The sequence below is a fragment of the Lissotriton vulgaris genome, chromosome 3_1, assembly GCF_964263255.1.
Source record: "Lissotriton vulgaris chromosome 3_1, aLisVul1.2, whole genome shotgun sequence".
Classification (NCBI taxonomy): Eukaryota; Metazoa; Chordata; class Amphibia; order Caudata; family Salamandridae; genus Lissotriton; species Lissotriton vulgaris.
The window spans coordinates 1,396,209,317-1,396,232,183 of record NC_141689.1 but is presented as its reverse complement, the minus strand read 5'-3'; the positions used below and the strand labels follow the sequence as shown (position 1 = coordinate 1,396,232,183).

At 43.0% G+C, this 22,867-nt stretch overlaps 1 protein-coding gene across 1 annotated transcript in view; it reads right to left on the bottom strand.

Annotated features, from left to right (window-relative positions):
• The window catches only part of FRMPD1 (FERM and PDZ domain containing 1), a 1,126,186-nt gene that overhangs the window by 388,820 nt on the left and 714,499 nt on the right, over window positions 1-22,867 (bottom strand). The window contains exon 7 of the mRNA XM_086961871.1: window positions 5,954-6,049. Within this exon, the coding sequence (XP_086817997.1) occupies window positions 5,954-6,049 (96 nt within the window). The remainder of the gene's footprint in view (window positions 1-5,953; window positions 6,050-22,867) is intronic.

Genomic DNA, 22,867 nt, shown 5'->3' with positions numbered 1-22,867 from the left:
TGAGTTCAGTTTCAAACGGCTGTTCTTCATCCACTCAGCTACTTCTTTCATCCCTTCGTGTAGGTTGGTTCTGGCGGTGGCGGGGTCGTTGGTGAGGGAGAGGATCAGCTGGGTGTCGTCGGCGTAGGAGATGATGTTGAGGTTGTGTTGGCGTGCGATGGCTGCGAGCGGGCTCATGTACACGTTGAAGAGGGTTGGGCTGAGTGATGATCCTTGTGGTACGCCGCAGATGACTTCGGTGGCCTCTGATCTGAACGGGGGAGGCGGACTCTCTGGGTCCTTCCGGCGAGGAACGAAATGATCCACTCCAGTGCCTTCTCTTGGATTCCGACGTTGCTGAGGCATTGTACTAGGGTGCGGTGGCAGACAGTATCGAACGCTGCGGAGAGGTCCAGGAGGATGAGGGCCGCTGTTTCCCCGTTGTCGAGCAGGGTTTGGATGTCGTCGGTGGCTGCGATGAGGGCGGTCTTGGTGCTGTGATTGGCTCGGAAGCCAGACTGTGAGTGGTCAAGGGATCCGTTCGTCTCGAGGAAGGCGGCCAGCTGTCTGTTGACGGTCTTCTTGACGACTTTAGGAGGAAATGGAAGGAGCGAGATGGGGCGGTAGTTCTTGAGGTCGGTGGGGTCTGCTGATGGTTTCTTCAGGAGGGCGCTGAGTTCGGCGTGTTTCCAGCTCCCGGGAAGGTGGCGGTGTTGAAGGAGCAGTTGATGATGTCCCGGAGTTGAGGCGCGATGACGGAGGCGGCCTTGTTGAAGACGTGGTGGGGGCATGGGTCGGTTGGTGATCCGGAGTGGATGGTGTTCATCGTGCGGATGGTGTCTTCAGTGCTGGCCGGGGTCCAGTCGCGGAGGGTGGTGGTGGAGGGCGTCGGTTCTGTGGTGGGGTGCGCGGTCTGTTCGCCGAAGCTGTTGTGTATGTCTGCGATCTTGCTGTGGAAGAACGTGGCGAGTGAGTCGCAGAGGTCTTGTGAGGGAGTGATGTCGTTGTTTCCGGCGCTGGGGTTGGAAAGCTCTTTGTCGATGCTGAAGAGCTCCTTGCTGTTGTGTGCGTTGTTATCTAGTCGTTCCTTGAATGCTGTCTTCTTGGTGGTGTGGATCAGCTGGTGGTGTTTGCAGGTGGCGTGCTTGAGGGCGGTCATGTTGTCTGTGGTCGGGTTCTTTCGCCAGGCATTCTCGAGGGTGCGGCAGTTCTTCTTGGAGTTCTTGAGGTCCTCGTTGAACCACGGGGCTTTCTTACTTACGGGCTTGCTGGGATGGGTTTTCAGGGGCGCGAGGTCGTTGTCGCAGTTGGTGATCCACTGTGCGAGGTTGAGGGCTGCTTGGTTGGGGTCCGTTGATCTGGCGGGAGGGTTCTGATTCAGTGATGTGATGAGCTGGTCAGTGGTGATCTTGTTCCAGTTCCTGCGGGGAGCCTGTTGCGGGATGTGGTGAGTAGTGGTCTTTCTGAAGCTGAAGTGGACGCAGCTGTGGTCTGTCCAGTGGAGTCCGGTGGAATGGCTGAAGGAGATGTGCTTGCTGGAGGAGAAGATTGGGTCAAGCGTGTGTCCGGCGTAGTAGGTGGGGGTGTTTACCAGTTGCTTGAGTCCGAGGTTGGCGAGGTTGTCCAGAAGGGTGGTGGTGGTGTTGTTGTCGTAGTTGTTCTTCAGGTGGAATTTGAGGTCCCCTAGGAGGATGTAGTTAGCGGAGGGGAGGGCATGTGGGCTGATGAAGTCTACGATGTCTTCGCTGAATTGTGTGCGGGGTCCTGGGGGTCTGTAGATGAGGGTTCCTCTGAGAGTTGTCTTGGGGTCGGTGTGTATCTGGAAGTGGAGATGTTCGGCGGCTGTGTGGGTGTCTTCAAAGTTGGTTGTGATGCGAATGGTGTTCTTGTGGACGATGGTGATGCCTCCTCCAGTCTGGTTGACGCCGTCTCTCCGGGGGATCTTGTATCTGTCCGGGATGGCTATGGAAATGTCGGGTGCTGAGGAGGCGTTCATCCAGGTCTCCGTGAGGAAGGCAACGTCTGGAGATGTGGTGTCGAGCAGGTTCCATAGTTCCACGGCGTGTCTGTGGACGGAGCGGGTGTTGAGCAGGATGCACTTTAGGTGGTTGCTGTTGGTGCTTGGCTTGGCGGGTGCGGGTGGGTTGCAGGTCCGGATGCAGGCGAACTTGCAGGAGTGGCAGGTGAAGGGTCCGTGGGTGCGTCCTGGGGTGGCTTGGTGGCAGCCGGGGAGGCGTCCGGTGTTGAGTGCGCTGAGGGTGGCAGCGTCGTACGTCCGGTGGGTGGGAGAGCATCTGCGAGGGCTAGGGGGTCTGACGCTGGGCGCGGTCCAGGCGCGGACGGGCGTAGACGGGCTTGCCTTTGGCGTGCCTTCGGCGCACCATTGGCGCGCCCTCTGCGCGCACGTGCGGACTCTGCCATAAGTGGAGAGTGGAGGGGGCGGAGCGAGGGAGGAGCAGCTGGGAGGCGGGAGCGGGTGGCGAGTGGGGAGGGGAGCGGTGATGCTGGAGGGAGCGGGGTGGGGCCGCGGGGTAGCAGCGGCAGGGAGCGGGGTGGGTCGGCGGTGGAGGCACAGGAGCGAGCAGGGGCACAGCAGAGGACAGATACGGCACAATAAAATCAGGGGCGCAGAGGACAGGCAAAACAGATACGGCACGATAATATCAGGGGCACAGAGGACAGGCAAAACAGATACGGCACAATAATATCAATATGCACTTGAAAGGTACACGATGGGCGCTCGCCCGTATAACCATTATTTATACGGGGGAAAAGGGAAAGGGAGACTGCTGCCGGCTACTAGACGTAGGTTGACGGTATGGAACCGAGCGAATAAGACAATAGGCTGGGAGAAGAGGCCCACCAAACAAACGCTGTTGCGGCATTGCACCTGGCTGCAGGAACTGAATAAATTGAAGGGGTTTAAGAGGTGGGACGATATAGGGATCTCGATGCTCGGGGACGTGACGGCCAAGGGGGACTTGAAGTCGTTCCAGGTGTTGCGGGCGGAATTTGGCTTGCTCCGAACGCAATATTTTAAATATGCACAACTGAGACATGCATGGCAGGCGGAGGGGGTCCCAGCAGGCACACTCCCTGAATATGCACCATTAGAAGGCCGCCTGCTCCAGGAACAAGTACAGGAAAGGGCAGTATCGCTCACATACAGAACTCTTATGAACAACATGCCAAACGATCTAAGTACCCTTAGGAGTAAGTGGGAGAGGGAGTTGGGTGAAATGGACACAGTAGACTGGGACACTGTACTCATGCACCCGAGGGAGGTAGCTATTAAGTCCTGGTTGAGGCTCATTCAGCTCAACGCACTTCATAGAACCTATTTTGATTGGGTACGCCTACATAAAATGGGTAGAGCCGGAGATACAAATTGCCTGAGATGTGGAAAAGAGGGGGGGATTTCTACCACGTAATATGGTCTTGTCCAATGATTCAGGAGTATTGGGCGGGGATCCTGAGAGAACTGAGGAAGGTACTGGAGACTTCCCTGCCACTTGACCCTAAATTAGTCCTGTTGGGTATGACCAATGATGTTGATCTCGCACGCCCGCGCCTGATTTTCCTGATCCTGGCCTTGGAGGTTGCGAAGAGGGACGTCGCAAAGAAGTGGGGGGCAGCCACAATACCAAAATTGGAGGAATTGGTATGGATCTCTACATGGCAGCCGGAAGGGTCACCTATAAGGCACGGGGCTGCCCTAAGAAATTTGGTAGAGTATGGAGTCGGTGGCGGAAGTATCATGGCCTCGATGGGGGCCTATGAAAAGGGATAATGGGTCAAAGCGCGCCCACAGCTATGAGTACGGTGTAAGGCAGTTGGCCAGGGCACTATTACCATGGGCGTGGAAAGCTCTGGTGACCTTTCTCAATGTGAATAATTTTGTATTGCTTTTATTGGTGAGGATCAGTGGGTGGGGGGACGGGGTGTGCTGACCGATGATGACATGACTGTATTGTTGTTCCATGATAAAATGCAAATAAAAATATTTCACAAAAAAAAGTGGATGTGTTGAATATAATAATAATAGTGTGCAAATACAAATGACTCATTCACTTTACAAATCAGGTCAAAAGGAAGGTGTAATTTAAGGTAATATATAGTAACCACCAATGCCTCTATCAATATGCAAAGTGGAAGCAGACAAATTAACAAAAGCAAAAACATTTTGGTGAAATTAAGACTCGAAGTCACCAACTATTCACTTTGTTTAGCTAAAGATAAACAAATATAAAAGACTATGGAGGAAAATCACAAATGTTACAATGTCACCTTCACAATGCCTTTCATATGGGGACAATCTGCTTTTGTTAGACCCTTACTTAATTTGCAAACAACAACAACAACAACAAAAATAGCAATAATAATAATATGTTCAATGGCATAAAGTGATTCTTAGAAGCCCACTTCAGACATTACTAAATTCGGGATTTATTACCTAGGCTGCCTAGTTTTGACTCTATCTGATGCCACTCCCAACACGTTCTGTGTCATTATTCCATTGCAGTTTTTTTCATCCATTTTCTTCCCCTTTCGTCACTATTTTCATATAATTTCTTTCCTCTTTGTTTGACATGTTCTGGTTTTCTCTTGCTCTGGTTCAAAGGTTGATAATGAAAAATACTTATCAGCCTCCAAAAATGAGTGCTCGACAAGCATTAATTAAGCACTATTTGAAACATAAGATACAAATAGGATTTGTAGAGATTTTCTCTATAAAATATAACATTTATGAAATTTGGCCTGAATTAATATTCTTTTTTTTAATTGGCAGGGTTAAACAAAAAATGGTGGTAAAGTTGGTGAAGTTCTACTTTGCCATCTTACTACACCTATAACAACAACTTCTAGTCATCATCATCAACTTTATTCGGTTTTTACAAGAAAACCATAAAAGTAAAACAACACCTTAAAAAGACTCCATCAAATAATTTAACACGATCAATACATAATACAGAGTTAAATAGCAGAAACTTTCGATGGAGCCATAATAAAAACAATTTCATATTACCAGGGTAACCCGGATTAACCATTAAAATTAATCTCAGCTGGACCGAAGCTGAATTGCAGCTGTTAAAAAGCTAAGAGTATATAATACTGAGTTGCTTGAAAGCAATTGTAAAATGATAAAAGCCAGTCTGACATGCCTAAAACTGACTTTCTTAAGAATAGGAATAATAAAAGACTTTCTTGGGACCTTATAAAAAATACAAAACATTAAATAGTGAATCATATCCTGTGGAGACTTTCCGTTGCAGCCACAGGGTACGAGACACTGCCCTCTATGTGCACCACGAGCATGAGCTAAGAGATAGTGAAAAAGGTCCAGATGAAATCGAATCAGTAAAAAGCGGTCATGGGCACCTTTGAACCATAAGAGATAGGGCTCAGTGAATGGCACCTCTAGTCAAAAGATGGGGATTAGTCTGGGGATTAGGGAATACATGGAATATTTGAGCAGGAATGCAGTATTCTTAAATTAACATGTATGCAAGGAAACAAATAAAAGGTCAAGAGGAATGAATCAGCTGTGGTAGTAGGATTGCTAAAAATAGAGCTAAATGCCCTCAAGTCAGATAAACTAACAGTGGGATTACTGAGACACTGCTGAGATATTATAAGACTTACGGCCACTATATGTAAAGCACATAATGCAGCATACCAACTCTTAGTTCTACTGGTGGACAATAAAGTCATGAATCCAGTCTGGCAGGTTCTATTGGAAGCTATTCTTTGAGCGAGTAATTTCAACAGTCACCCTGAATTCTATATAAATGTTCACTAAATTGGCAAAGAAGATTATAATCCAGTGGGTTCAAGTGCTATTAAAATAATGAACTTATTTATGTTTGGTTTGCACTGAAATTAGATAAAGTTCTTAAAGACTGACCTTTAGGTATTGACAGTATGTTCACATTAACTTAGCGTTTCACAAAATGGAAGGAGTAAAAAAACGCACCTTAACAGTTGTCTTCTTCTCAAATTTGAAAGCCTTGGTCTGTCCATTTTCCAAATATACCTTTAGAACATTTGGCATAAACAAAAGTGAATTTCCCTGCAGAAAAGAATAATGAAATCTATATTAACAGACACAATAACACATAGGGGCCTATTCACACACTCCATTTTGTAGTAAGTCAAGTAGTACTACACTTCTCACATACTACAAAATGCTATTCACTAACCTACTTGCGGAGACCTCCACTACTCCTATCTTCTCTGTGCAAAGGTCTCCGCCTTGTGTGCGTATAATTATTGTACTTAACCTCAGCCTTGGTGTAAGTCCAGTACCACCATGGCCACTCAGAGGTACTACAACACACTTCCAAAGGAACTAATGGAGGGATGGAATTTAATGAAAACCGAATATGAAATAACGTTAACTAAATAAAATTACTTCTACTTATATAAGAATATAGAATAAATAATTACTATAGTAATATCAGTTTTAATAATAACACTATTTTATATTTAAAAATAATGAAACATTTAAAGGTTAGAATAAAACAATATTTAAATTGGTTCTATACATAACTTTTAGTAGGATATATTTCATATTAAAAAAAAATAAGCATTGTACTGTTGGTATTTTTACAATTATTTTTTAAACTTTTATTTATTAATTTACTTAAGTACAAATTTTATTAATACATTACATAATACACATTTATACTGATGTGCTGTAACTTGTTTGATTAGATCTAGGGTTGAAAATAAAACATGTAAATTATTACAAATTAATATTTTACATTACTACATTTGTTTTTTTCTTAAATTTAATAAACTTGTTTATATTTTCCTTATACATTCCCAAAGAAGACATTTACCATAGTACATGAGGTATCTGCCTACATGTGAAAAATGAGGAGTATTAACTTTACACTATTGGAGAATGGGGTACGTAGGAGACTTCACCAGGGATGGAGACATGTAAGTCTGCACTCAGACTTCCACTTGGAAATTGTAAATAGCAAAAACATGTGAATGAAATACCTGCAGAAGCAGATTTACATGTGAGTACATTTAGACTTGTTAATTTACCTTTGTAACTATGCCCCATAGACATTATTTTACTTCTATGAATCGGCCCGAATATACACAATGTTTCCATTGAGAGACCTTTTGCACTGGCCACTACTCCTCTGCAGTTTTAAGCCTGTCTTCCCAGTAGTTTATCGATTATAGATAATAGGGTAACCTTAAAGTCAACCGGACCTGGGTGCAATGCGTAAATGAACAAATGGTCCGTGACCAATATTTAAACAAGAAATAAATTCAATGTTCACAATGTAGGTTGTATGCAAATTACCAACACTAGTATCATGTACTCACAGGTTGCACTCCAATTTTGGCGATTTTGGGCCATTCTCTCATTAACGGATCCATCACCTATGTAGCCAGGCCTGGCACAAGGTTGAGTTCAGTAGAGACACCAGTCGTTTTCTCAACTCATTCAGACACACACAGCGCCCTTTCTAATTTTTCTTTTCACTCATAGGTTGCCACTTACTGTCCTGATGAAGACTCGCAGGGGAGGTCACAATCACCCCTCTTTGCCTCAGTCGAGTGGAAACGTCGACGCTCTTCCCCACTAGACCTGTACCAGTTATTCATCTGCCACACCTGTATAATGCATTGATTGCTTATAAAGATTTACAGATTACATGTAAATGAAAGTGTACCATTGGACAGGTCACCACTGTCTGGTCTTGAGCTACCAGTGTATCGAAAGTATCTATCTGTCCTTTCCTAAATCTATGATTTACACTTTTCACCACCCGCCACCACTACCCTACTTCCCTTTTCTCTTTCTGCGCGCAACCTATGTTCAATGAAAAGAAACTAATATATATTCAGAATAAATGTGGATATATTTTCGAATTGAGTTGGGCTGAAAATAATTATTTTTGTCTGTGTGTTCTTTGGAAATGTATATGCATAAAAAGGTATTTAATGCATGCATGAAGCAACCTGTGAGTATATGATACTAGTGTTGGTAATTTGCATACAACCTACATTGTGAACATTGAATTTATTTCTTGTTTAAACATTGGTCACGGACCATATGTTCATTCCTAGCAGTTTAGTCAGGATCATTAGATGGACTACTGCAGGACTTTCGAAACATTTGGTTGATCAGGATTTTATTAATATTGGTATATTTGTACAATACTCTAATGTTTTGGAAAATATGGTGTCTGATTCTTCTAGCACATGATTCAATTGTCTGATTTGAATTAAAAGCTGTGAGGGTTGATGAAGTGGCCAGTAGGTGGAGGGCAGGGGGTGTTGATCAACACAGTCCTAAGGATAAGCGCTGACAGACATTTTCTGGCAGCTAACACTAGGAATCATATGGATTCTACTAATGGTGCAATTCTTCTCAATGCTCACTTGCATCACTGCTTTTCAGATGATTTAGGTTTAATCTGATTTTTAGCATATATCTCAGATTCCTACAAAATTAAATGATTTTGATAGTGGGGAATTTTAGCTCAAATTTGCATACAGACTTAGGATATTGTAGTGTAAGTAAGTGATATTTTATTTGCATAGTTAATAAAAACCGTTGCAGTACACATATACAAATTTAAAAGTAAATCTACATGCTTGATAAAACCAGCGTATCGTAATCGCAGTTTCTCATTTCATTTTAAAACAGCAAAAATGCATCCTTTTTGGATGACCTTGGAAATAGATACAGTTTTGTTTTATAATATTATCTAAAAAGCAATTAGGATTCAAGTTTTGGCATTTTCTTTTCATTTTCTTTTCCACCGACTTCATAAACTTAACAAAACTACAGTTCAACTGTGGATCATGGGGCGCAAAGCAGGCGAGAACTGCTTGTCTTATTGAACGCATCCCTCGCTGATTAAAATGGTGTTTCAGCAGATGTTTTTGTTCATCCAACAAATTGTCACAAGTGCAGCATATTCTCTGACACTGAGCCACATAACTGGCAAAGGGAGCCAACTTTGTGTTTTTGCCAGCATGGGAAATTTCGGATGCAGGGAAGCAAGCCCAGCCTGTACCTTAAAAACTTCATTTTAGCGGTTTTAGCATAACCCAATCCAAGGTAACTCTGTGCTGCTTGTATTGAGTAAGAGTTCAGGGTCATCCAGCCATGTGACCATTTTGTGAGGGCCGCCTTATCTTCAACCCATGAAAGTTGCTTTATTGTTTTCTTGACCAGGTTTTTAAGCTTTGTATGATTTGTTGGGGTATCCCAGAGCTGCTTTAGGCCCATATTCGCCAGGCTGCTTTTAAGATACTTGGCAGCTGGTGAGGCAGGAAGTTGCTCTAGTTCCTTCCATAGATACTCATTTAGAGATCCTTGTTTTGGATTTTCGCACTTTGTCCCAGATAGTAATATATATGCCCCTGGTCTTGCCAGGAGCTGTTTCTGGACACCCAACTCTAGCCTAATTTGTGCCGGTGAGGTTCGTTTGGGCAGGCTAATGATAATTCTGTAAGCAGCTATGACTGTATTATCGAGGGTCTTTGCATCTCTGCCTCTCTGTACTTCACTCCCATAAGGGATTGTTGGCAGGAATTTAGCTCGTATTACTTGTAACAGAGGTAGAAGGGAGGGCCCAGTAAGTTTGCTGTTTAGTGCTTTTAGAGAGATTGATGAAGCAAGACCTTTACCTCTGATGCTAGCTTTCTGTATAGTAAACTGCCCACTGTCAATTTTTACTCCATGGTATTTGTACACTGACGTATCCTCAATTTGAGCATTGTTCCAGTACCAGGACAACATTTTTTTTTCTTGCTCTTACTGATCGTCATTGTTTGTGTTTTCTCCAGGTTTATAGTCAGTTTATTTGCTTCAGAATAGCTATGTGTGGCATTCTCAAGATGTTGTAGCCCTACCTTTGTGTGACTGATTAGGACTATTTCGTCTGCGTAGAGAAGACACAGTAATTGAAGTCCTCCTAACTTGGGTGCATGAGAGTTACAGCTGTTTATATAAATGTAAATGTGTTCGTATTTATATAGCGCAAACTACCCAGAGGTCTCATAGCGCTGTATTCATACCGCTGTGGAACCCTTCCTGGCTTTCCTGTGAAGTGTCCACTCATGGGCACCCCCAAAGGTTAAGCAAGCTATTGCCCAGAGTCACAGAGTGGGACCCATGATTAGACTAGGCACCGAGGTGAGTATTATCAGCCTCTGGAGATTGAGTCCAAGAGCCACGGAGGCGGGAATTGAACCCTAGTCCCGAGCCAGACCTCTGCATTAGAGTCTGCCGCTCTAACGATTGAGCCACGCTTCTCCACTTTAGGATTGGGATAAGATCTCCTAAAAATAGATTAAATAGAGTAGGAGCCAGGACGCAACCCTGTTTAAGGCCTTTGTTGGTTGGTATGCGCCTTGACAGAAGTGAACCGTCACCAAGCTTTATCTGGACCCATGTCTCTGTATGAAGGTTAACCAGCAAGTCTAACAGAGGCCTTGGTATCCTCCATCCATTCAATTTGGACCATAAAATGTTCCGATTTATATGGTCAAAGGCAGCCTTATAATCTATAAAACAGAAGTGGATGGGAATTTTATTTGATTCAGCCTTGCCTATTAACATACCCATGTTAGTCGTTGTCCCGACTGATTTGGCAAAGCCTGTCTGGTTGGCCGGAATTAAGGATTTCTCTGTGGCCCATGCCTGCAATTCCTCCAAGAGTGTACCTGCAAAATACTTTGTCTCGTTATCCATTAAATGTAAATGTAAATGTGCTGGACTTGTAAAGCGCACAGCTGCCCGTAAGCGTCCCGGCGCTTGCTTAGGGAACCCGTCCTGGTATTCCCCTGTGAGAAACCACGGCAGGGTGTCCACAAGGTGAAAGCCAGGCATCCCGCCGCAGTGGAGATTAAGCAAGCTATTGCCCAGAGTCGCAGAGTGTGACCCCGTGAGTTGAGTAGGCACCAGAGCGAGAATTGTCGAGTCCGTGGAATTTTGAGCCCAAGACCCGCCGAGGCGGGGAATCGAACCCTGGTCCACGGTCGATCTCAGCTTCCGGGTCTGCCGCCTCTAGCCACTGAGCCACGCTTCTCCACATTAGAGCCACTAATCGATAATTTTGTGGGAGAGGCTTATCCCCTGTCTTAAAAATTGGAGAAATTATTGAGCCCTTACAGGAGCCTGGCAGTCTGTTAAAAAATCTAATTTCCCAAAAATAGTGGTTCGAGCGCTGCTGCCCATCTGTTCTCATCTTGTCTATAAAGAATGGGTGGAATTCCATATGGACCTGGGGCTCCCTCTCTTCTTCCTTTTTTGATTTGACGTTTAATCATGCTTTGTATACTTGTCAGTCCGTCGTCTGTGATTAGATTCTGACCATCTAAGATGCCTGTGCTCTTTTCAAGTGATTGTGCTTTATTTTCGGCGAGATTTTTCATCACACTATTAATTTTTATCCCCAGATTATAATTCATATCCTGGTTAAAATGATTCCCAAGATGGCTTCCCCATACTTCTTCAGTAATATTAGAGAAGACTCCGCCATGCTTTGGTCTTATGAAGTGATTTATGGTTTTCCAAAAACTTGCCCCATCGCTCCATTTGGTGTCAGCATGTAATTTTGCCCACAGATCTATTGGCTTCCCATTTTAATTTTTTCAGTGCTATAACTTATTTCAAGGCCGGACTGTATTAGATGTGAGACTAATTGGCCTCTGGTATCATTTGAGATGAATTAGTTGTAACTGTTGTGATGTTGTGCTAGCATATACTTTTGGGGGTGTCGTTACATTTTCATGGACCCTGTGCCTCTCTTTAATAATCCCCATTACGCTCCCATTTTGGAGGAGATAGTCAGCATTTGTGGATTGCTATTGCTTATCACGCCCACATATTTGGCAGATAACAGGCAGGACTAACCTATAAGTAGGAGGTCATTGTCCATTTCAAGGTTGAAAATGACTGTCTAAATCAGGCCCTCCTACTCTTAAACTCAACATAAAGACATTGTCTGCACAAAAAAATGTAAGAGGCTTTCACGTCCATCTGAGAAACCCTCCCAGCAAATACAGCTAGCATGCAACGCATCCGCCATTAATTGTAGTTAGAGAACCTTCCATCCTCATCAACAATTCATGAAGCTGGATTCAGCTTTCACATTTCTACGGAATGATTGATCCACTGGAAGCTGTCCAAATGGTGCTCTTTGCATGAAGGCATGTCATTAAGATTTCCTGAATAAGGAAATTGCTATAATGAAGTTACTGTATTAGGAAACCTTCAGATTCTTACAATGCTTGGTCTTATAAGTGCAGTTGTATTGTTTAGACAGAATCACTCACATCAAAGTGCACGCGCCTGAACCATGGTACATGGAATGCAAATAATGTTAGTGCATTCTGCTGAAATGGAAACTTGGGAGACCGGTAATGCTGTCATTAATGTCTGTCTTGGCTTGTGTTAGCTAAGGAGGTAATGCTGCAGAGAGGCGCACAGCATTCCTGGGCGCTGCCAGGTATCCCCTATCTATAGATAAGTGTTGCACTCTCTTGCCCTGTTAAGACTCAGCTGTTGCAACACACTGGGTTGCCAGCTTTGATGTATCACCTAGTGTATGTTGTGTTTCGAGAGATTGAAAACAACCATGTAATACTCTGAGAATCCCAAAAAACCTTCACTCCTATGATTATAAAATGAAATAAGTAGGTATTGTAACACACAGATATAACATTGAGTAAAATGTAAGTAAGTGTTAGCATCTTATCTAGCTGTTTGAAACAAGAGAACAGACTGGACGTTGTTGTATAAATAAAAAACATGCATATGACCGCTTGTAAGCAAACACCATTTTTAGTATTAATATAGTGTAAAAATAGAATAAAGCGTTCGCGTGGCTTGCATTGTAGGCTTTAAAAAGTAACTAATGGGTGTGAGTTATTTCCGGGAATCCCCATTTGAAGTTGCCTTCCTTAATTGCTGGCGCTTCACTTCATTTGGCACAGTATCCATAACTATTGTAGTTGTCTCAAGCTGTCCGACAGACAGCTAAAAAAAATACCACCTTTTGAAATGTACAATTCTTTTCGCCAAAAGGCTTTCATTTAACTGAGAAAAGGATAGGCCTGTATCCATCAAAACATCCCTGATTGATTTCAGATATGGAGTCCAATGCAAAAACATGTCTCTCGATTGCCTTGTAAAGTAGTTCTGATTTTACATATTTCTCTTGGACAATAGGAATGGCAAACATGGCTTCCTGCCTGAGGCAGCAGACGGCGCTTGGCCAACAACAAAAATATTTTTGGCTGGTGAAGTTAAATGTCCTTGATGGCAAATAAGGCAGAGAGCCTGTTGGTAAGGTAACAAACACCTTTAGCCCCCTGTATCACGGAAACAGAGTTGTGGACGTGGCAACGTTGGACAAGGATATTTAAGCTGGTAGCCAGCAATTCATGTACAGAAACACTAAAACAAAATGCCACATTGCAATCCCACACCATAAAGGCAATACAGCAAAACATCATAACAGAACAATGCAACAATAACTAAATTACACAGCACAACTATTTAATACAAATAGGCAATATATCATTACAAAACTAGCACACTAGCATAACACAATACAGTAATACACCAATGGAAATCAAAACAATAGAACACAATTGCAGTTTTGTTTTATTAAGTTGAGTTGTGCTTTTATGTTATAGATGATATTATTGTGCTGCGATGTTGTGTTTTTGTTCTTTTAAATTTTCAGGAACAGTGCACTGGTAAGTCGTACATTTAACGTTCCAGCAAACTATAATATCACAGTACATAATAGCACAATCAGAGAGACTTAACTCACATCTTTCCAGCATAAAATTGTTGTGACCATAGTCCCCCCTGCAGTCCACAAGTATATCATTATTCTTCCAAGTCCAAGTTCTGTTTTTGTTCTTTTTGATTGTTTTGTGTTACTTTAGTGGCCCACTATTGTGCTACTTTAAAAATGTGCATTGTGTTTGTGTAAACGTGTATTTGTTGTGAAGCTGTGTCCTGTGGGATTGTTATTCTGAAGTTTAAGTGTGCTTTCTTATTATTGTGTATTGTGCCACAGTGTTTTTGAGTAGCATTTTGTCTTGTACTTAGGTGTTTGTTGTTAGTTTGTGTTGCTGTGTAGTATGCTGTTGTTTTTTCCTATTATGTTACATTTTGTTGTGGTAGTGGTGTGCTGTTTCATTCTTCATGTTTTGTATTTTAGTGTTGTTGAGTTGTGCTGTGTTTATTGTGTTACTCTCGGGTTTGATTGTTTTTTGTGCTTCGATATGTGGTGATTTGTTATGTTTTTGTGAAATTGTTAATTTGCTATTACTTTATTGTATGGTGCTGTTCTCTGTACTGTAGCCACTTTATAAGAACAAAGAACACCTAAGCATTCTAAAGCACTATAACAACTCAGAATCCGCAGCCATCTCCCTTCTTTTATTGCAGCTGTTCACAAACAGATAAGTGATTGATCAAGGTTGTGTTAATTGATGTTAAATGAGTTTGAGAACTTTTTTCATGTATATTTGTGGTTTTAACATTTAAGTTTTTTCATATCCTTTGGGAGTATGTCTCCCGATAAGCTTTGACAAGGTTGGAGACAAGAACGTATTTAGTATGTCATCGAGATATGTTAGTCTTTTTATGATAATTTGGTTCTTAATAAATGTACAAATCAGCTGAGTTTTGTACTTTCAGTATTTCTGAGGCATTTGTTTTTGATAGTAGCGTATGGGGACTGCTGTGGACCATTGTTCGTTCGTGGGTGCACTGGCTCTCCTTCCGAGAACTAGAGAATGCGATGAGCATTTTGTTTTCTAAAGAAAAAGGTATGCTGTTCCTAAAAGGGACAAAGAGTGTCTTGGAGTCCGCCACAGCAGCACAGACTCCGAGACACTACTCTATGGGGGCCGGGTGATTCACAACAAAGCCTCATTAACAAGTAAAAGGTCTTTTAAAGACCTGCGAAGCTGGGGTGAAGTGACAGGCAGAGGGTGACAGGCAGAGGGTGACAGGCAGAGGGTGACAGGCAGAGGGTGACAGGCAGAGGGTGACTGGCAGAGGGAGGGAGAGAGAGTGAGGGAGACAGAAAGAGAGGGAGACAGAAAGAGAGGGAGACAGATAGAGGGAGACAGATAGAGGGAGACAGAGAGAGGGAGACAGATAGAGGGAGACAGAGAGGAAGAGAGGGAGGGAGACAGAGGAACGGAAACAGAGGGACGGAAACAGAGGGAGGGAGACAGAGGGAGGGAGACAGAGGGAGGGAGACAGAGGGAGGGAGACAGATGAAGGGAGACAGATGGAGGGAGACAGATGGAGGGAGAATGATGGAGGGAGTCAGACAAGAGAGACAGACAGAGGGAGGGTGACGGAGGGAGAGAGAGGGAGGGAGAGGGAGGGAGAGAGAGGGAGAGAGATAGAGAGAGGAGGGAGACAGAGAGGGAGGGAGAGAGAGGGGGACGGAGACAGAGACATACAGAGATAGAGACAGAGACAGGGACAGACAGAGGCAAATAGAGGCAGAGACAGGGATAGGGGCAGACAGACAGAGGCGGAGACAGACACAGACAGAGAGGGAGACAGAGGTAGAGAGACAGGGACAGATGGGGACAGACAGAGACAGAGACAGACAGACAGATAAAGATATGGACAAAGACAGACAGAGACCGAGAGGCAGAGAAGGAGACAGAGTGGGAGAGGGAGACAGAGGGGTAGAGAGAGAGAGACAGAGGGTGACAGAGGGAGGGAGAGGGAGGGAGACAATCATGGGGAGAAAGAGGGAAGGAGAGACAGACAGAGGGAGGGTGGCAGAGAGATAGAGGGAGACAGAGGGAGGAAGACAGAGGGAGGGAGACAGAGGAACGCAAAGGGAGGGAGACAGAGGGACGGAAACAGAGGGAGACAGAGAGCAGGAGACAGAAAGCGGGAGACATAGGGCGACAGACAGAGGGAGACAGACAAAGGAGGAAGACAGACAGAGTGAGACAGACAGAGGGAGGAGGGCAACAGAGGGAGGTAGACAGACAGTGAGAGACAGAGGGAGGTAGACAGACAGAGGGAGACAGACGGAGACAGACGGAGACAGACAGAGGGAGAGAGAGGTTTGGAGGGAGACAGAGGGAGAGAAAGGGAGGGAAAAAGAGAGAGGGAGACAGTTAAAGAGAGAGAGAGAGAGAGAGACAGACAGACCGAGTGAGTGAGAACCCCCCGAACCCCCTTAGGTGATTTGGGCTCGCTCGCTACACTGCCTTACTGCGTCCCAAAATGATGCATCTCCAAAAAGTGTGTCACCAACATAAAAAGTTTGGAAAGCTGCGCCTTAAGGCATGGGACGCATGGAATGAGGATCTGCAGGCTCCATTGCCGGAAAAAAGCTGGGTGAAGGTATCTTGGTATGCCCAATTGAAGCTGCTGCATTGTAACTTCGTGCAGAGGCTGTACATGACCCCTGTGAAGCTCCACCGTATAGATGCCAGTCGTTCGCATGAATGTCTAGATGTAATAGGGCCTACTCATGGTTTGTGCACCTGGCATGGGAATGCCCAGAAGTACAGTAGTTTTGGATTAATGTAGTAGCGAGAATCCTTGTAGGGGTTAGAATCTTAATAGAGGCTAAACCAGAACAGTGCCTCCTGGGGCTGGCCCCACTACCCAAGAAACGGAAAATGACCAAGAAGTTATTACAATTATCAATGGTGTTGGCCAAACGGAGGCATCCTGTATATACTTAGTATATACTTATATGTCTATGTACTTTGTGGTCTCTGAAGATCAGCCCTAGGACTTGTCCGTTTCCGCTTAGGGACTTTATTTCCTGTTCAACTGCCTCTAATTAACTGTCTTGATAGAAAACGACCAGTAGAGGTAAGTAAAATACCAGAATTGCTTTATGCTTGTTTAACTACCTCTATTTAACTTTCTTGATAGAAAACGACCACTCTCCACCATCCCTTATCCAGCTTTCGAATGTTTAAGCCCATTCACCCATCCAGCATATAGCCACATCACTGAAAATACAAGATTTGAAAACATTATTATTGTTTACGGGTGCTCTTGGAAGACCATTTCCATGGACTGGAATCTAGAGAATGCTAAAGTGATTCTGGTATTTTTACAAAAAGGAAAGTAACAGTGGTGGATTCCCAAAGGGACAGCACCTAGTCAAATTATTCTCCAAAAAATCTCGCCCACTAGTACATGGGGCAGTATGTGTGCACACTTCAAAGAACACCCACTGTCACAATGCAGGTTCAAACAAGAACTATAACTAGATTTGAGAAAAGGCCAAGGTGCACCACATCAACATTTAGAGGAATAGATATTTTCAGCGAGGTAATCAGTAATGATCATATCAGAGAGATTTTTCTTATTATAATTTTGGAAGTTCTTTATTTGGTTCAGATGGTTAAAAGATATACAGGATCTACAGCCGACGCGTTTCGTCCACAAGGGACTTCTTCAGGGCAGGATAGTCAGATGGTGATAATGTCCCTGGTTTCTGGACCGTAGGTAAGGGATGTGAGAATGTGCCCGGATAACTATATTGATCATCCGATAGTATCATGTATAGTTAGAACTTAAATTCAATTGGATAACTGGTGTTAGAAGATTCGACCGCCTTCAAGATCGCACCAATGATATCAGGTGTTGCAATGTCTTATGTTCAAGCCACCTATAAAATGGACACAAGTAGTCAGCAAGTCCCACTAAGATACTAGTGAAAGAAACCGGCGTGTTCCGGTGTTAAAAAATAACCACCAAGGTGTACCATTATGATAGAAAGGACAAGAACCTCTCACTTACATAAAAAGTGAGGACAATAATCCAATGGTCGTGGAACCAGGGTAGATAGGTAATGGAGACCTCTGTGTAATATCTACTTGAATCTTTTCTTTATATGCAGGAGAGTGTAGGGAAATTCTATTGCAAAACAGCTCTTGATGCAGCCTGTTAATGCATCCCCTGGTTCCTGCGTGGCTTGAAACGATAGCGTCCGACCAGACGTCCTCCTCCGTCAAGTAAAAGCTGGGTGAAGGTATCTTGGTATGCCCAATTGAAGCTGCTGCATTGTAACTTCGTGCAGAGGCTGTACATGACCCCTGTGAGGCTCCACCGTATAGATGCCAGTCGTTCGCATGAATGTCTAGATGTAATAGGGCCTACTCATGGTTTGTGCACCTGGCATGGGAATGCCCAGAAGTACAGTAGTTTTGGATTAATGTAGTAGCGATAATCCTTGTAGGGGTTAGAATCTTAATAGAGGCTAAACCAGAACAGTGCCTCCTGGGGCTGGCCCCACTACCCAAGAAACGGAAAATGACCAAGAAGTTATTACAATTATCAATGGTGTTGGCCAAACGGAGGCATCCTGTATATACTTAGTATATACTTATATGTCTATGTACTTTGTGATCTCTGAAGATCAGCCCTAGGACTTGTCCGTTTCCGCTTAGGGACTTTATTTCCTGTTCAACTGCCTCTAATTAACTGTCTTGATAGAAAACGACCAGTAGAGGTAAGTAAAATACCAGAATTGCTTTATGCTTGTTTAACTACCTCTATTTAACTTTCTTGATAGAAAACGACCACTCTCCACCATCCCTTATCCAGCTTTCGAATGTTTAAGCCCATTCACCCATCCAGCATATAGCCACATCACTGAAAATACAAGATTTGAAAACATTATTATTGTTTACGGGTGCTCTTGGAAGACCATTTCCATGGACTGGAATCTAGAGAATGCTAAAGTGATTCTGGTATTTTATTCACCTCTTCTGGTCGTTTTCTATCAAGAAAGTTAAATAGAGGTAGTTAAACAAGCAAAAAGCAATTCTGGTATTTTACTGCCCTCTACTGGTCGTTTTCTATCAAGACAGTTAATTAAAGGCAGTTGAACAGGAAAAAAAGCCCCTAAGCGGAAGCAGACAAGTCCTAGGGCTGATCTCCAGAGAACACAAAGTACATAGACATATAAGTATATACTAAAGTATATACAAGAGGTCTCAAATGCTCGACCTAAAAAAGGATATAATTTAGGCACATATTAGTAATAAAATGGAAAAAAGTAGGAATTTATTTTAAAAACATAGACTTTTACATATAATGCTAAAAAATAGTGTTTTTGGCCTGCTCTTGAGGTGGAGAAGAGACGAGGTGGGAAGGCTTCATGTAAAATAAAACATGTGGGTGATTTTCCAAGAGTTAAATGAAGGATATCTGATGATGAAGAACAGGATTTCTATGTACACACAGACAAAGATGGCGCTGAGGGTACAAATGATGAGCAGAATAAATGCCTTGAACAATACGAGAAAGCACATCTTAAGTACAGCAAAGATAAAGTTGTGATATGTGATTATTCCATGGGTAATGCTCCGGTCAAACTCAGTTACATTTCTGTCTTCTATTCAGGTGATCAGGAGAGAAAAAGGTATTGGAATGAGAAGACTAGTTTAAGTGACGATAAGGATCGAGGGGGGTTTGACTGACCCATTGAGAAGCAACACATTTGGACCCCTGTTACTGAAACATCCTTTGTCTCTAGCAAGTCATGTGGCCGAAAATGTTGAATGCTGGTTGTGTGGGCAGATTTCCAAAGAAGTGCAACTGAGATTACCATCAGAATGTTCTAGACCAGCTCTTGTAATAAGGTCATGACAAAATCATTGATGGACACCAGGATACTGACATGATCCACTTAAAGGATTAGATGAGACCCTGTATACTTATCAGGATGGAGCGCTGCAAGTGATTCAGCTATTAACTAAAATATCTGTTATGGCAGGGACAGCTTACACCAAACACAGGAGAGTAGATGTGGAAGAGTTGAGACACAGTCTGCTGTATGCCTTTTAGGGAATGCTAAAACCATGTTGGTGGTGCAATGAAGGTAGAGTATTTTGCTAAATACTAACCCCAAACAATGGACTTGCAGAATGATGAAGGAGACACAACAGTACAGAGTATGCAGTTTGGGGCTATATATATCTTTTAGAGATATGTATAGATTTGGGAGTTGAGTATGATAGGAGCAATTGTAAGATTCCAGGGAAGAAATCAAGGCTTTGTGAGCAGGATTTTCTTCATAGAGAAAAAGGAAAAATGAATCTGTCCTGGGATAAACTTGCAAGATCAGAACAATTAGGTAATGTCCCGCCACTTCAAAATGAAGGGCATGCATCTGTTGAGAGACGTTATGTAGAAAGGGGTCTGGCTAGCACGTCTGCATCTAAAAGATGCCTATTTATTGATTTTTAATTTGGGAGCCCCATCAAGAAGCTTCCTCACTTTCAATGGGGAGGAGAGATGTAGAAATGTTATAGTCTGCCATGCAGCCTCTCTTTGGCACCATGTTGCTTTTCGCCAAGATGCTGGATCTGATAATGGTTTGGCTCAGAGAGTGTAAGATTGATCATCAATCTGGTATATATGTTGCTCCTAGCTCAGTACAGATCAGTTGTATTATAGCACCTAGATACAGCAGTGGGTTTGTTAGAGAGCTTGGGATTTGTTTTAAAGAGGCTGAAGTTAAGTCTGATTCCAAGTCAAGAAACACAGTTTTGAGGTTTTCTAGTGGACACTCAAGTGGGGTTTTGAAGGCTTCTAAGAGACAAGTGGAAAATTATCTGTAGGATAATTTGCAAATTGTTGAATTTGGATCAGGTTTTAATGTGAATGTTGGAAAGAATAGTGGGTCTTCTTTCTTAAAAATGAAGGCTATTTTTCCTGGCTCACTGCATTATTTTTTACACAGATTGAAGACAGTGCATTTGAGAAGAGATCTGAGGTATTCTCAAAATATTTCTTTAACTCCAGAGGTGAGTGTGGAGCTGAAGTGGAGGCTCAGAAAAAAAATGCAGGCTTGGAATGGTTGACATTTTTTTGGCAAGAATCCATGTTTTCTCATTTGGATGCAAGCCTAGTAGGTTGGACTGCAAGGTGTGGCTCGCTTAGAACAGTAAAATGTTAGTCAGCAGAGGAGAGGAACATGCATATCAATTTTTGAAGTTGTTGTGGGGTCATTTGCAATAAGGTGCTTTTTGGAGAACAGAGTCAAATGATGTATGAGTCTGAGAATGGACAATATGTCAGCAGTAAGTTATGTGAACCTGATGGGAGGTGCTCAAACAAATGTCTCTTAGAGCATTGTCTCCAAAGTGATATTTAGTTTCAGACACAGCATATTCCAGTGTTGATAAATGATGTGGCAGATTGCTCTTCGTTGAATGGAAGCAATTGTAGAGTGGACAGATCAGGATTTCTGATTGTGGTGAGGATGTGGGGTCCATTTGGAATGGACATTTTCACAGAAGGCTGAATATGCAAGTAAGAGGTTTTTTCAGTTGGTATCCAGATCCAGAGCATGCAGAGCTAGATGCTTTTCTCCAGGATTAAAGTGGTCTCAATCATACGTTTCCATCCTTTGCTATGATAGCAAGTGTGATATTATTAATGCAACAATGGAAGGAGTAATTGGTGGTAGTAACACCTCTGTGGAGGTTGCATGCTTGTCACCCAGTTATGGTAGAGATATTGGAAATGTAAATGGCTTTTCGTATATTGCTTCTATCATTCTAAGAGTTATTATTGGACTAGTCTAATGAAACGAACAAGGTGGTGCTGTCAGGTAATCTAGCATTGATGGCATGGGGAGTTTACATGGGAAGATGGAAGGTGCTGGGTCTTTAGGGATGGGCTTTGAAGCTCATTGAGGAATTCAGGGTGCTTAGAAATGTTTGAGAGAGGATTGCCTCATCAGATGAACAATGTGCACAGTTCAGCTTTATCAGCAGGACATGATTTAGTTAATCAAGTATCAACCAGCCAGAATACCTTCATGAAGAGGTTACTGAGAGGTATTAATGTTATGGAATCCCCTTTTGCCAGGTATAATTTAGTTTGTGATATGGAGGAGATGACAAATATTTTGGAAAGCTGGATGAATGAGAGTCATATTTTGAGGTTTTAGGGATTTGACATAGATATTGACTATGTTGCTGTGTATGGTGGTGTTTAGAAGTGTGTCTGATGTGAGGATCTTGAATGTGACAAGTAGAATTTCTAGCCCGGGGGCTGTGTATTCCATTTGGCTTGGAGAACAAAACCCTTTTCTACAACTATTTTCTTACCATATTTTGATGAGAATATTAGATTGTGTATGGGAAGATGTGTAAAGGAATATGAGGAGTGAGCAAAGGTGGTTAAACCTGTGGATGTAATATGATTTCTAATTTCATTTAAGTAACCTGGCAAGGCTGTTAAACCTCCAACTTTAGCAAAGAGGGTGTAAAAGAGGTAATGAAGAGAGAAAATGGACATCTGAGTATTTTTTGGCTTCAGTGCCGAAGGCTGTCATGATAGGGCGTAGTTTACAAGACACTTTTAGATCTGAAGACTAGTCAATCGATTCTTGGTTTAGGCAGTTTTAATTTTTGCCTGTTGAGAGTGTGACAGAGCATTTGATTACAAGGCTTTAAACTTATATAACAGATTTAGACCCACAGTGCTTGAGATGTCAACAATCCCTGGGTACCTTCTTTCACATAATATTGGAATACCTTTCATACAACAGAATTGGTGGAATGTATGCACCACATTATCACATGTAGTGAGTAGAACAGTAGTACCAGAACCAAAACTGATTTTACTGTGACTGATGAACGAATGGCTGGGAGTCGATACACAAGACTATTAGTGACAATGGCCTTCCTTATTTCTAAGAGGGACATAGCACAATACTGGCACTCCACATATGCCCTGCCAATGAATGAGTGGACACTTGAAATGGACCATTGTGCTGCAGCAGAAAAAGCCATATATACATCCCATGGCTGCCCCGAGAAACATCATAAGGTCTGGGGGGATTGGAAGGACTATACAGATAGC